Raw genomic sequence first — 15,648 nt, forward strand, 5'->3', positions numbered from 1 at the left:
GCATATTAATGAAAATTCATTGATTTATTTTTTTGAAACCATAAATAAATTAGTCTCTCAAGTTTTTGATTATATGTATTATTTGTTGTTTCATCATCAAAATACTTTTGTTTTAATCAAACTCTAAATAATTTGTAAAAGATTTTTCTTGTAGTAAAATTATTGTTTTTAATAATATTTCAGGTGAGTAAAAAAATGGGAACACAACAATTTTTTCTTAAATGGAACAATCATTGTTCAAATATGGTGACGATTTTTGATCAGTTATTGATGAATGAAGCTTTGGTGGATGTTACATTAGCATGTGAAGGACTTAGCTTGAAGGCTCATAAAATTATTCTTTCTGCTAGCAGCCCATTTTTCCAAACTTTATTTTTAGAAAATCCTTGCAAACATCCAATTGTTATTATGAAAGATATGAAATATGCAGAATTAAAAGCTGTAATAGATTTTATTTATAAAGGAGAAGTTAATATTTCTCACCATCAATTACCTGGACTTCTTAAAATAGCTAAAGAGCTTAACATTAAGGGTCTGATGGATATGTCAGATGACACTGAAAGACTTCCACAAAAATCAGATGTAGAAAATGCAGCCGACAAGAGTGAATCCATTTTGCCTATTTGTGTTGAGTCTAATTATGAAGAATTTTTACCACGGATAAGAAAAAGAGAAAGGCAGACGGAAAAAAAATTGTAATTCAAGTTGTAGTGATAGTGAAATAGGGCAATATGAAATCCAAAATTTTCCTGAAATAATGGAAGAAATATTACCTGAGTCATCAAGCAATTCAGATCAACAACTCAAAGCATCAGACTATCACGACTTTTCATATCAGTCTACCTCTCAAGATATGTATCCATCTTCCTATTGTCAACAAAATGAGATTTGTGTTTATAAAGATGAAATTTCTCAGGATTTTAAGGAAAGTGTAGATGAGCATTCAAATCACTCAGAATCTTCTATTACAGATAAGGTAAATCTTTCATTATTATTTATTTCCAAATAATCATTTTTTTCAATTTTACTTTTTATATTTTTAAACAGTACTTTATAAAAATGGTTTAAATTAATTACCAAAAGTTGTGAAAAATCATTCATTTATAATTTTGTTAATTAAAAGATTTTATAACTTTTAGCAATTAAATAACTCCAAACTATTAAATTTTTAAACGACCTCTCTCATCTCACTTTGATAATCTTTGTATAATATTCTAACTTGTTTCCAGTAGTTAAAATAAGCAGATTTTCCATAAACATTTATAGAACTCATTTCTATGTGATGAAAATTCTATAACCTGTTTCAAATTTATTATGACTTGAAGTTTTTCAATGCATTTATTAAAAAACCAAAACTTTCTGAATACCAGTTATTGGAATTCTTATGGAAGAACTTACTAAATTCAAAATATATTAAAAAATTTTTTTTGCAGAAATTTATTTGGATTTGTTATGAATGCCTCTCTCGCCATAAATATTTTTATTTTGAATTTAAAAATTCTAATAACTATACTATTCTACTTTTTGAAAACCAAACAAATATCTTTCTTAGTCCCAAGCCTTTCAGCACATTATTAGTGGTACAAAAATATCTAACAAACATAGTTCAGATTCTCAGAATTATAGTTGCATTTCTTTTACAATTGTTTTTGTTTGTATATCTAATATTTATATAAATGTCACAGATGATAAAGCAGCACAATACATACCCAAAAAGATTTTTAGTGACAACATAATTGTAAATGGTAAAATTCCAACTTGTAATTAAATTAATTCTTGGAAAATATTTTACATAATCATGTTCCAATAGTGTGTGATGATAATGTTATTGATCTAAAGTCTCGAGGGCGTGGCCAACAGCTTTTGCACGCTCCGGGCCAAATTGGAAAAAAACTGTTTTTTCATCTTAGCGCCAGAACACGAAATATTAAAATTAAATACAAAAACGATACATTTAAGTAAATAAATGTTATAAATATATTAGTATTATTATTTCTAGCAAAAGCTCACAAATTACTAAGTTAAATTGAATATCACCTGTAATATCTTGAATTACATGTCTAACATACATTATTTTATGATAAATATTAATATTTTAAATTTATCATCATTTTTTTTATTCTGGCACTATCACACAGAATGAGTACAAAAGTTTGTAAATCTCTTACAATGGATTTTTCTCTTAAAAATAAAGAAGTATTCCGACTATCCAATTTGACCAATTATTGGAAGTTAAATAGATAATATTGGAAAGGACTAATTGCACGCCGCATAAATTCATTAAGCAGGTCCGAATCCAGCCCACGGGCCATATGTTGGCCATGCCTGATCTAAGCCATTAAATTATTAAAATTACTAATAGATTTTCTTACAGTTTGCAGTCTAGATTTCTTAATTAACATATTTTCATCAAATGTTAAAAGATGTATATAATTTTATTATATATATCCTTCAATCATTGGCCATTAATTAATGTTAACATAATTTTTTTTAGTTTTTATTGGTTTTGGCTAATGAAAAAATGTATGATTATAATAAAAATTATGTAATTTAGTTTTTCAAATGTTTCTGTTGAAAGAATTACAGTAGAGCATCGCTTATCTGACCCCCGATTAACCGACGTATCGGTTAACCGACCGCGTTCTAGTCGGCAAATTCAAATGTCCACTAGTGATGTGGCGCTACAATATTTGTTATGTCTTGGCTACTTTAATATTATTTTGTTAAATTTTTGCATGTTTTAGCTGGCAGCACTGGCTGTTCATGAAAGAGAGGCTAGTATTTGTAAACCAGGCCTAATACACTATACTAATAATGTATTTTTTTTATACATTTCGGTTATCTGACCAACCCCAGTCCAAAATTAAGTCAGAATAATCGATGCGTCTACTTGGCAGTGGTTTCCAACCTGTGGGGCGCGCCCCCCTAGAAGGGCCGCGAGAACTGTTGCAAGGGGGGCATGCAGCTGTTTCCAAAATATCATTTTCGAATACAAACCAAAAAAGTCGAATAGGTGTCAAAAAAATGAATCAGCAAAATAGGTATACGTAATCCACAATCCTCGCCGCGAATTTTTCGGGTACAAATGCTAAAACATCCATCCATACTCTTGCTGGAACGAAAACATCTCGCTTTCGCGTTTGGAGCCGAGCGCCGGCGGGGCGAGGAAACAAAAGACAAGCACTCGGAACATCCCGGGTATTCTCGTGCTTACTCGCGCCAAACTTCAGTAAACAGAAGCATCTGTTTTTTTTTCTGTTGTCTATGAACAGAATTAGTTCGTTAGTAGTGCTTGCGATAACCACGTTGACATATAGAATGAAACACTTCGCTTTGGTAACTTCTAAATTAATATTGAGGTAAATTTCATAACTGTTTCATAACTATAATAGTACATTATTTTTAGTACATTTAAAATTATTATTTCTTATAATAAATAATTATTTTTTTATGTATATTTTTACATAATATTGTATATTATTTTGTAGCCCATTAAATAAATTATAATATCTGTTTAGTATTTATGAAATTAGATTGTTAGAAAAATTAAGGGGGCACAACAATTTTTTTTAAAGGGGGCTGAGGTACAAAAAGGTTGGAAACCACTGCTCTACTGTATAATTATTTTTAATGTAAAGAACACTAATATCTTTATTTTGTTTGTAAAGTCTTGAATTTTTTGTTGTTACTTGATTATAATAAAATTATAACATGTTTAACATCAAGTATAATAATTTAATTATACAGTTAAGTTTAACACATTTCTTGATTATTCTGTATTGAATTAATCATAATTATGTCAATTTTAAAATGTATATACTTTATGTGAAAAATATTAAATTCTGAAAATTATTTAAGTTGCTGATCATGTTACTTTAATGAAGATTATTGTAAATATTAATAAATTTTTTATTTAATTTTAGAAACCTGAGTGTCAAGAAGATACTCAAGAACAAATGGATTCTTCAGCAGAATGTGAAAGTATAGTAACACAAATCTATTAATCATAATAATTTTAACCAATTATTTTCATTTCTTCATTATTTTAGTTGAAAATGATGAGACTAGCAGGAAAAAAAAAGTTAAGTTTTCTACATAGGAAAAAAACAAGTTAATGACAAGTGTGCAAGAGCATAAACAGAATAAATGGTGTTTATCAGTTCAGAGAAACAGATTCATCAGATCCATTAATTAAAAGTAATATTTATCCTGGTTTGCAAATGTAATAAGAAGAGTTTAAAAGCAAAATATTAACATTTTGATTTGTTTATTTATTTTAAATACAGGCATGGCATCCTAAAAAATATATCAGTTTAATTTCTTTGCTTCTAAATTCAATTTTAAGTTCTTAAAATCAATGTTAATTTTTTGCTAATTGGTGTAGAATGATTCAAAGATGACTATAATACACTTCTTGTTTATCTTGAAATATACTTGTGAACACTATGATAGCATCTTTATTTCTAGACTTATTACACTGTCTCAGACATAATTATCAGCTTTAGAACATCAATTTATTTTTCAAAAAATGAATGCATTGCAAATCTTAACATTTGGTAATCGATAATTTATCAAATGTTGAGATTTCATTGCACCTTTTGAGGTTGAAAATGTGTAAGTTTTGTGAAGATTTGTAAAAAAGCTGATGAGGGACTGTAGGTCTAAAATGCATTCGTTTTTTGAAAAATAAATTGATGTTCTAAGACTGATCTTGTGTCTGAGACAGTGTAATAAGTCTAGGAATAAAGAGGCCATCATAGTGCTCACAAGTATATGATTCAAAGATATTTGATTTTTTGATAGGAAGTTTCTATAAGAGATGTTTGTAACAGGTTAATGCATTTCTATGTAGATGTTTAAAAATGAACTAAATCAAAAAATTAAGAAATTAGTTGTACTATTAAAGGAAATAATTATCGTCACTTTATTAATAAAAGTATTAGCTACCAAACTAATATTTCTATTTACAGAACAAGGTAGTGTTTCCACCTCTGTATTAGATGATGACGATAACAAAACTGATAATACAATACTCTCATTATCAGGATCAAGTAGTCAAGAAAGACAGTTAACAGAATTAGGAAATCTTCAAAATCAACGTGGTAAATACAAATATTTTATTGCTATATATAATACTGATAAGTCTTACAAAATCTCTTTATTTTAAATAAAATTATTCCTAAATTTAAAATAAAGTTAGTTTGATATAATATATATACAATTAAAATGGCAAAGCCATATTTGGGACAAGACTATGTCTTGGAGACTCCACTACTAAGCGGGATCACTTTGACACTCAAGGCAGGTCTCATTCTCATTCTCCAATCTTCTTTGGTATTGCTGGTTTTGAGTGCAATTGTTCAAACTTCGCTGGCCTTGGCCACGACCATGAGGTCGTCCACGATGCATTTTTGGTGAAATTAACCTATCCGATTTTGAATTTTTCTCCATTGGGTGTTCCCTTGGGTTGAATTTTTGTCGATGCCTAATGAAAATTTCCCGTTTTTGAAAAAAATAATCCTGGCCATTGTATCATACAAAATTAATTTTTTATTTTGTACAAACAAAATATATATATTAATAAATGTAAAAAGAAAACAAATTATATTTCAGAAGTTAGTTTTAATATAGGAAGTTATAAAATTATAATGACTAGCGCCATCTAGTTTCAAAAACATTCCAGTGTTGAAACAAGATATCTCGGGTCAACTGGTCAAGGTCAGCAGAGATATGTTGGGAATAACATGGGATAGGTAAATGGGTTTTTTCTCAAAGATTCATTTATCAAAATTCAATTTAGCAACATTCGCATTTCCAACTTCCCAATGAGCAACACATATGCAAATCTTGCACTACTGCCTGTTTGTAGAGTGTGTCGCCATTTTGTATTTTTATTTTGACTCAGTTCTCAGTCCCCTGAGTACCTACAAGTCTGGTTTTTTTTATGCGTGCATGATTTGGGTACTTAATACTCTGTGTCAAATTGCAACTCCTGTCATGTACTCCTTCATACTTCTAAGCTTCCCAGCCAGCAGTACGATTTTGTAAACAAGACATAGTCTTGTCAATAATAGTGATACCATAAATTTTAATAAGTTGTATATTAACTATTAAACAGTTGTTAAATCAAATACATTTCTTATTTAGTTTCTTATCTATAGAATTTTATTTCATTCTGAATAAGATCTATCTTATATTTATAGTATTACTCCAAATACAACGAAGATTTTTTTCAAAATGTTATTTTCTAAAAGTCAAGGGTCATCTTATACTTAAAAGATCTAGCAATGAGTTGCATAACTTTTCTGAATGTTATGAGATTTCACTTTAAAAATAACATTTATGTTATTAATCAGAATAGATAAAATTGTGTATGGTATAGATTTTGTTATAAAAAGGGTTTTTTATATTATTAATTATTATAAAATGGCAAAAAGCTAAATACAGTATGGATGTGCTCAGCAGAGAATAAATTATAAATTTACAACTACACCTATGCATTTGCCAAGAGAAAATTTTTAATTACGAATGTCTTCAGCCTACTCCTATACACCATCATCAGGTTTCTGAAAACTGCTTTTAGAAACTGTTCCACAAACAGAACATCCAATTAAATTTTAACCTTTGAAGAATTCTAAATACTATTTAAATTGAAACGAGTTAAATGAATAAATTATGAAAATAGGAGGTTAACAGCAAATAAAAATAAACATAAAAATATACAAGGTTAACAAAATACAAATAACTATGCTATAAGAAAAATATAATAATATTAAATAATGCTTCTAACCCACAACTTTAATTAAGATTGAATTAATTATCCTAATAGATAGAGTTTTAATAAATTGGAAGGCTTATCACATCAGAGCCTACTGGAATAAATAGATTAGATTTTTACAAAAAATAGCCTTTAATAAACACAAGCACCTGTGACATTCTCACTAAAATTATATTACTGTGGCCTTTTTCTGCATTGTACTTGTGTTCCTTGAGTTGCACCATGAGGTTTCTTTTTGTGACTCTAACATAATCTTTTTGGACCCTTAACTGTTGATATTCATAAGATTTTTTGTATACTTCTTATGAAAATCAACAGTTAGGGGTCCAAAAAGATTACATTGGAGTCACAAAAAGAAACCTCATGGTGTGACTCAAGGAACACAAGTACAATACAGTAGACCCCCCCTATAACATGGTAGATATGTACTGTATTTTATGAATTCCGTGTTGTAAGAGTCACTTAGATTTTACAAATACATGAGTCATTCACAGCCTGGCATTTGTGTGGTTTAGGGGTATGGCTGTTTGAAAGGTTTTCTCCCATAAAATTAATCAATTCTAGACTAATTTGACTCGAACATTTCCAAAAAATGTATAATTTTTTAGGAATAATCCATATAAAATATGCTATAAACAAAAAATTGTAGGAATACTTACCGAGTGCGCACTGTTCAAAGATGCCATTGCTTAAGCTTGTTTTCATCGCAAAGCGGCTCATCGAACGGCAGACGTGTTTCCTGATAAGTTATTCTTTCTGCAAAAAATTTACTGAACTTTGGAGACATCATTAATAGAAATATAATTTTTATGGCCATTGAATAATAAATGTTTTTTTAGTAGGTCCGCTGCTTGCTTAAACTCAATGGTTTGTGCAATGTCCACTATTGGTCCAGATTCGACCAATCCTGTCGAGACACGAGTCAGCCATGACAATTGGTCTCATTCTTTTACCGTGTTATACAAGCCTCTTTTAGCATGCTATATGAACACAATCGCAATTTTTCTGCCGTGTTATACGAAGTCATCTTATATGAACCCGTGTTATAGGGCGGTCTACTGTATAGAAAAAGGCCACAGTAATACAATTTTAGCAACAATGCCACAGGTGGGAAGCTCTGTTATAAAGTGGGATGAAGCAAACATCATTAAAAAGGTACATTCTCCAACCATTGCTGCATATGGAAAGAAGATACAGATTTACAAGAGCAAGATTAAAGAGCAATTTCTGAATGCAAGAGAGATGCAACCACATTACCTTCAGCCTAGAAATACATTGTTGAAAAAAGATTTGGACATAAAAACCCCTGAATTGTGTGTTCCCTATAATCATTTTTAGCTTATGTGTTATACTCATAGTTTTTTTTTTGTATATATATTTCTTATTAGCATAGTTATTTGTATTTTGTTAACCTTGTGTATTTTTTAAGTTTATTTTTATTTACTGTTAACCTCCTGTTTTCATAAGTTATTCATTTAACTCATTTCAATTTAAATAGTATTTAGAATTCTTCAAAGGTTAAAATTTAATTGGAATGTTCTATTTGTGGAACAGTTTCTAAAAGCAGTTTTAAGAAACCTGATGATGTCCTATAGGAGTAGGCTGAAAACATTAGTACAGTAGAGCATCGATTATCAGATCCCCGATCAACTGTCACATCGGTTAACCGACCGTGTCCTAGTTGGCAATTCAAATGTCCGCTAGTGATGTGGCGCTACAATATTTGGCTATGTATTGGCTACTTTAATATCATTTTTGTTAAATTTTTGTGTGTTTTAGCTGGCAACACTGGCTCAACCATGAAAGGGAGGCCAGTATTTAAACGAGGCTTAATTTTATTTAATGACACTATCCAATTGCTATTTTTAAAATGTGTGCGAGATTTAGCAGCAAAAAACAAGTGTTGGCTGTGAAGCAAAAGAAAATTTTGGACTTCTTTTTCTAATGTATAGGCTTACTTTATGTAAAATATGTAACCCGAATATATTTTTCAATATATAGTATAGTACTGTATTTATTTTGTGCAAAATAAAGAAATAATTTTTAACAATACAATAGTGACGACTATTATTTAAAAAAAAAAATTTGTTAAGCTTAACATCAGTGAAAATTCAACATGAAATAGGTTAATAGTGATATACTAATATACTATACTAATAATGTATTTTTTCATACTTTTCAGTTATCCGACCAACCCCAGTCCCCAATTGAGTTGGATAATCGATGCTGTACTGTAATTAAAAATTTTCTCTTGGCAAATGCCTAAGTGCGGTCATAAATTTTTAAAAGGTTTAATTTTGAGGGTAGGGACAAGTTTAAAAAAAATTGTAAATACTAATAATGAGTATTTTACTCGTTATTAGTATGTCATTTAAGTCTGACTCTTCTGAAAATACAATAAATGACACCTCTATTTTCTCACCTCTTCAATCTTTTACCAGCAAAATTTAATAGCATTGAAGCCCCTTACACACAAGCTAGTGTGCCAAATTTAATTTCTTACTCTACTCTATCCTGAGATATTAAACAAAATAGATGCCAACACACAGATGTGCAATTTTCTGGTTTTTTTGCTTTTTGGTTATATTTTTCTTATTAGCATATTTAGGGGTATCAAAACATAGAGCTTTGTAAAAAAAACTCAGAGTCAAATTTGACATAATTTATTCGATACTTTCTTTTGTTATGTATACTCCTGTGATCAAAAAGTATCTGAAATGGTTCAATAAAATGCAAGATTTGAATTTAGTCATCAAAGTTTATTTCGTCCCTTTAAAGCCGTGGTTCTTAACCAGTGGTCCCTGAAAGCAGCCGAAGTGGTTCGTGAAGTCATCCTAAAATTATTAAATAAATGATGACAAGTTCTGTCATTCAAATTTCAAATACATTTTTCTTATTTAGTGGATTTTTTGCACAACTAAATAAATTGAACCTTCAACTGCAAGGGTAAGGAAATATGAAATTTGAAGGCTCTAGCAATATATTTGCATTTGAAGATAAAATCAGTGCGTTTATTGCTAAAATCGACTTATGGATCAGCAAAGTCAAAAGAGAACTTTTCTGCATTTGATACATTGAACCCAATTATTGACAGACAGTGTGGGAGATTAAAGGACAAATACAAAAGAACATTACATTCCATTTGCAAAACTTGAAAAATGAATTCAATTGCTATTTTCCTGACTGCAAGGACAAAGGTATTCAGAAACTGATCCGCAATCCTTTCATAGTCAGCATTTCTGAGGTACCGGATAAAATACAAGAAGAGTTAATTGAAATGCAACACAATAGTAACTGCAAGGATACATTTGAGACAGGAATTAATCTTGAAGATTTTTGGAGCCAAAAGCTATTGCTTTCCCTAAAATTCCAGAAATTGCTTTACAGTACCTAACTTTATTTTCAACCACATATTTATGCGAGCAAGGATTCTCAGTGCTTTTGATAATTAAAAATAAATATTGAAATTGGTTGGATGCCAGTGCCGACATACATTTGGCTTTGAGTAGCACCGGACCAAGAATCCAGCAGTTGGTAAACACTATGCAGTTACAAAAATCACACCAAAATAATATAATTAATGTAACATTTTCGCAAATAATATAATACTCTTGGTTCCGAATAATTTTATACGTGTTTAATTTATAGAACAACCTTATAAGAACTTAATATTACTACCAAACAGCTCGTAGTCCATGGCAAGAGAAAAATTTTGATAAATGGTCCCTCATCACTAAAAGGTTAAGAACTACTGCTTTAAAGTAATCCCCTCCACTGCAATGCACTTATGCCAATGCTTTTTCCAATCCTTAAAATATGTTTTAAAGTCATTTTCGTGAAACCCCTTCAGGACTCTCAGTGAATTTTGTTTTATGGCTGGAATTAACTCAAAACAGTGACCACCAGTGGAAATTTTAGTCAAGGAAACAGGAAAATGTCACATGGTTCTATATCATATGAATATGGAACTTACAGAATGTGTTTGTTGAATTTTAGTAAAAAATTCAGAAACAACAAAAGCATTGTGAGCAGGATATAGAAAGAGATTGTTTCTAATTTTGTTGATTTTCAATCAATCTCTCTTCAGTTTTACTTTCCTGCCTATATATACTACTGTGATCAAAAAGTATGGGAAATGGTTCATTTAAACTGTGCACATGCAAAAGGTGCTGTTGTCATTTCATACAACTTTCATCGATGTCTAGCAGCCATCTACATATCATTGCCTGGCAGAGAAAGCACTGAAGATGATCTATGCTCTTGTAGACCATCCACTTCAGCTGATGAATAACACATCATTCAAATAAAGATTTGGTGTTTAATGATTGCCTTTTAACAAAATAAGGATATTATTAAATGTGTTCTAGTATCATTTGGATTACTGGTTAAGGGAATGTTGCAAATATGAAATAATTGCATTTTGTAAAATGTAGCAAATAAATATGCAATTCACTCTAATATAAAATGATAGTTTATACTCTAAACTAAAACAAACACTAAACTTCATTATCATATAAATTACATGTAAAATATGTGAAAGAACCACTTTATTTCACTACTATCCTTCATGATCTCAAAATGCAGAAACAAAACTGAAACTTGCATCATTGCATATGCAATAAAAAATATATGAATTAATATGAAAAGATTTGTTCACATTTCAAACTTAATTTGTAAATGTGGGCTGAATCAGGCCATTTGCAGGCACTAGAGTGTAGTACAAGCTTGTTAATCTGGCACCCAGTAATCCAGAATGTCCAGTAATCCAGCATCCTCTAATAAGAAACAAATAATCTTGAATTATTCGATAACAATTTGATATGCTAGTATTCCACAAATCAAAATTTGCTTAGGGCACATCACAATGCATCTAAAAAAAAAGGGTAAAGCCAAACAACCACCGGATTACATGGATTACATTGGGCTACTTTTCTGTGATTATGTAATCTGGTAGTTGTTGGCTTTACAAATTTACCGAATTTCATGATGTTTGTTTAAAAACAGGGTTTTCATACTTCGAACTTGTGTAACTTATATGAATCATATATACAGTACTTGTTTTCAATATACTGTATATATGTTGCAGTCAAAACCAGTTTTTAGTTAGAATGTGTTTTAACTAGTTGAAACTAGTTTATACTGGATGTTTTTGTTATAACTAGAATTTACTGCTAGTCAAAAATGAGTTTGAGTTAAAACTAGTTTTAACTAGACAAAATGGGTTGTAACAAAATGGCTTAAACACCACAATACAGTGCAACTTAACGATCACTTGGCTTCCTTTCATCTTTATTGTAGTTGATACGCGTGTACATCTCGCGTTTCTGGCTTAATATGCTCTTCCTCGGTCAACTAAAATTTGTTAAAAATAAAGGTTTTTACACACAACTTTAGAACTGGTTACATTTTAAAATGATACAAACTAATTATCTCACAGGCATATCTCAATATCACAGATTCTGCAAACTGAACAAGGTTTCACATATACACAACACATACGCGACCTACATGCATACACTGGCATGTCTGCTTTGACAAATATATGGCATTAATTGTATTATTAACTATTATATTACATTATTTCTTATATTCTTATATTCACTGTTAACATACCTTGATTAATCTGTTTTTCTTTTTTTTTTTTGTCTTACATGGTTAAATCATGAAAAGGGGGGTATATCGTTAACACGGCATGTTATTCATCCTATTCTGTTTAAAATTCCAATATTTATATTGAATTATCAGTTATACATTTATATAAGTAATATCGTGTGATGACATACCTGTTATGAACTTGCATTCCTTTATGTTCACAATAATTTAAGAGGTTACAGGAATGAATTCTGTTTTACTAATTTAACCGTTTATAACGAGTTATCATTTTTTATAACATTCTTGGGATAAATTCCACATACCTGAATAGTGTTGGTTGTAGTTATTCAATATTCAAACCATTAAAATTATTTCTTCATTCCTAATCTGATGTATTTTCCCTTGTCTGCTTGTTACGTTTCTTACACTATAATGCTCATTAGCATATTCTTCCATTGGAGGTTGGTTGATATGGGATTGGGTATATCGTATTTAATTTTCCAAAATTATTATTAAAGATTTTTTTAATCTATTAATGTCATATTTTTAACCAATTTTCATTTATTTTTATACTTGGATATTTGTTTATACTATTTATATATCAACCAACCTCCGACGGAAGAATATGCTAATGAGCATTATAGTGTATATGTAAGCACGTATAAATCGACTCGTACATATTTATTTATCATGGCAGATTCAAATCAAGGAACGCAATGGAAAGAGGAATTTTTGAAAAGAATAATACAGATCGATAAACACGAAAAAAAAGAAGACCACTACAATGTTATGACAAAAGAAAGTTATGATAAATTAATGGACGAAATTGAAGAAGCACAATTAGCTGAGAAAAAAACACAGAAACAGCACAGAAGATTAAATCGATTCAAGGTTATTAATATTTGTGGGACTCGAAAGTTAGTGACAAGAAAGGAGCCTATGAGGTACTACTTATATGTAGACGAAATTTTTGATATTGTTGAAGCAACTCATGTGGCCATTGGTCATGGAGGTCGAGACAGACTAAAAATTGAAACTTCAAGAAAATATGCAAACATAACAAAAGAAATGATTAATATTTTTCTTTCTATGTGCAAAATATGTCAGCGCAAAAAGAGTATGAAAAAAATGGGGCTTGTTTCAAAACCCCTTTTGTGCTTTTGTAAGAAAAAAGGCAACTTGTGTAACTCGAAATGCCATGTTAGTTTGCCTTGCAATAACAAGTAATGTAAACTTAATTTTTATATTTATGTTCCTTTATTAAATGATTATTTTTGTATGACATTAATTAATATTACTGATGTTGCTTTAGTGTTAATATTACCGACATGGCTCTGTGATTTTCTTCAAAAATGTTCCTATGGTGTATGATTAATTTTGTATCGCTTTAATTAATGTTAATAACACAGATGTATGACCTATATTTTCAATAAATATTGTATTAAATAATACAAATGTTTTAATCCCAATCATCGCTTTATTTATTTCCCCCAAACATATTTATGTAACTCAAATTAGTTTTAACTAATGTTCAAACTTAGTTTCAACTAGTTAAAACGCATCCTAACTAAAAACTAGTTTTGACTGCAACATATACATGAATCATTGTGAATGTTGATTTTATGCAATAATGTGTTTATTAACATTTTTGCAAATTTTTCAATTTGTCTTAGCACGGGTATCATCTTCAGACTAATTAAAGATTCTGTATCATTTATTATTATTGTGTGTGAGAAACTTTCAAACAGCTGTATCTCTAAAACTGTTGAGAATAATACCCATATTCTTATAAAGTGTTTTGCTTATAATTCATACTATTGTTATTTTATTTCAGTTTGTTAAATTTGGGAGGTAATCTTTTGCCTTAAGAAAGAATAACCTTTGTTGTTATGTGTGAAAATAATATTGCAAAAATATTGGCAAAAAACTAAAATTACATCCCAAATCAGTTTTTTCCAAAATTTACACTTTGAAAAAAGATTTATATTTGAATTGTCATGTATTCGGATAAATACAATTTTGTAAATGAGAAATTTTTTATATTTATTTTTGTTAAGTTATTTTCATTCTTTTAGGTAGATATAATAAAACTGAACTTTTGTTTTTACAGTTAGAAAAAGAAAAATAGAAGTATTATCTTTAGAAACAAGAGTTCAAGTTATAAAAGAAAGTGCTTCAGGAGTAACTTTACGAAAATTAGCCGAAAAATTTAATTGTGGAAAAACCCAGATTTCCAACATTTTACAAAGAAAAGATTATTGGCTTAAAGAATGGGAAATGAATAAAAATATGAATTACAAAAGAAAAAGGAAACAGCCAAATGAAGAAGTCAATAAATATGTTTGGGAATGGTTTCAGAAAGCAAGTGCTACACATATACCAATTAGCGGGCCACTAATTCAAGAAAAAGCTAGAGAGTTTGCTGAATTTTTAAACATTTCATCGTTTAGAGCTAGCAATGGATGGTTGGACAGTTTTCGAAAACGACATAACATAGTATTTAGATCAGTGGATGGAGAAAAACGGCAGTTAACTGCAAGTTGAACTAAGAATTACATGGATTTTACAAAACTGACTTTCTATAATCTCTTCACATTTGTTTAATTGTGTATTTTAATACAATATATATTTTTATTTTCATGTATTTTTAAATGTAAGAGATCATCCAAATGTTCAATCATTTCAAATAGCTTGAATACTGAAAATTTAAAACATTGTTGAATTCTGTATTAGGATAAATAGATGGATTCAAATTTACCTATTTAATTTTAAATTATCATAATGATGATGATGCATTTATAAATTTAAAAAAGTTTTTGTTTGAATGGATTACGTTGACTTGGATATCTAAAATCCTATAAATCATGAAAAAATTTTCCCTCTTCCTTAATGGTTTATTGTTATAGTGCACAAGAATATATCTATTGAAAGTTCTACCTTTTGTATTAGAAATATTCAAAAAGAATTTTAATTACTCAAATTATACACAACTATGACTAAACTTGACAAAAGTTTCAAACTGTATAACTAAACTTTTCAAAAGTTTCAAGAAAGTTTTGTTTCATGAACAGTTCTAAGACTGTGTGCATTATTGTTGCTTTATCTAAGATCTATAAATCTATGATATTGCACATATTCGGTATGTATAATTGTACATACTGTAACTGAAAAATCTGTTTGTGAAAAATTTTATTATAAATAAAAAAAATTCTATTTATAATCACAATAAAGCTTTCATAACAATTACTTAATTGTATAGTAAGGCTTATTTTGTAAAA

The 15,648-nt window shown here is 29.3% G+C and overlaps 2 protein-coding genes across 5 annotated transcripts; both read left to right on the forward strand.

The window, feature by feature from the left end:
• The first annotated feature begins 243 nt into the window (after positions 1–243).
• On the forward strand, positions 244–699 carry LOC136985869 (longitudinals lacking protein-like). The gene has a single exon (XM_067283242.1). It carries the CDS (start codon positions 244–246, stop codon positions 697–699), a length of 456 nt encoding a protein of 151 aa, XP_067139343.1.
• LOC136985906 (KRAB-A domain-containing protein 2-like) lies at positions 629–15,355 on the forward strand. Of its 4 annotated transcripts, none has more exons than XM_067283307.1 (4): positions 629–976; positions 3,924–3,981; positions 4,971–5,102; positions 14,481–15,355. In XM_067283307.1, the coding sequence occupies exons 1-4, from the start codon at positions 758–760 to the stop codon at positions 14,912–14,914; spliced, it is 843 nt and encodes a 280-aa protein (XP_067139408.1). In that variant the 5' UTR covers positions 629–757; the 3' UTR covers positions 14,915–15,355. The 4 variants fall into 4 exon arrangements, with proteins under 4 accessions (XP_067139408.1, XP_067139410.1, XP_067139406.1 ...); XM_067283309.1 differs by having other exon boundaries at positions 5,046–5,102; XM_067283305.1 differs by lacking the exon at positions 14,481–15,355 and adding an exon at positions 13,068–13,839.
• Positions 15,356–15,648: the final 293 nt, after the last annotated feature.

This window comes from Centruroides vittatus, unplaced genomic scaffold (assembly GCF_030686945.1).
Source record: "Centruroides vittatus isolate TY-2023 unplaced genomic scaffold, ASM3068694v2 contig_980, whole genome shotgun sequence".
NCBI lineage: Eukaryota > Metazoa > Arthropoda > Arachnida > Scorpiones > Buthidae > Centruroides > Centruroides vittatus.

Coding starts and splice junctions, on each gene's coding strand:
- LOC136985906 (XM_067283305.1), top strand. CDS start 758: ATGGAAGAAATATTACCTGAGTCATCAAGCAATTCAGATCAACAACTC. Junction 3,982..4,970: donor TTCTTCAGCAGAATGTGAAA/GTATAGTAACAC, acceptor TTCTATTTACAG/AACAAGGTAGTGTTTCCACC. Junction 5,103..13,067: donor AAATCTTCAAAATCAACGTG/GTAAATACAAAT, acceptor TTATCATGGCAG/ATTCAAATCAAGGAACGCAA.
- LOC136985869 (XM_067283242.1), top strand. CDS start 244: ATGGTGACGATTTTTGATCAGTTATTGATGAATGAAGCTTTGGTGGAT.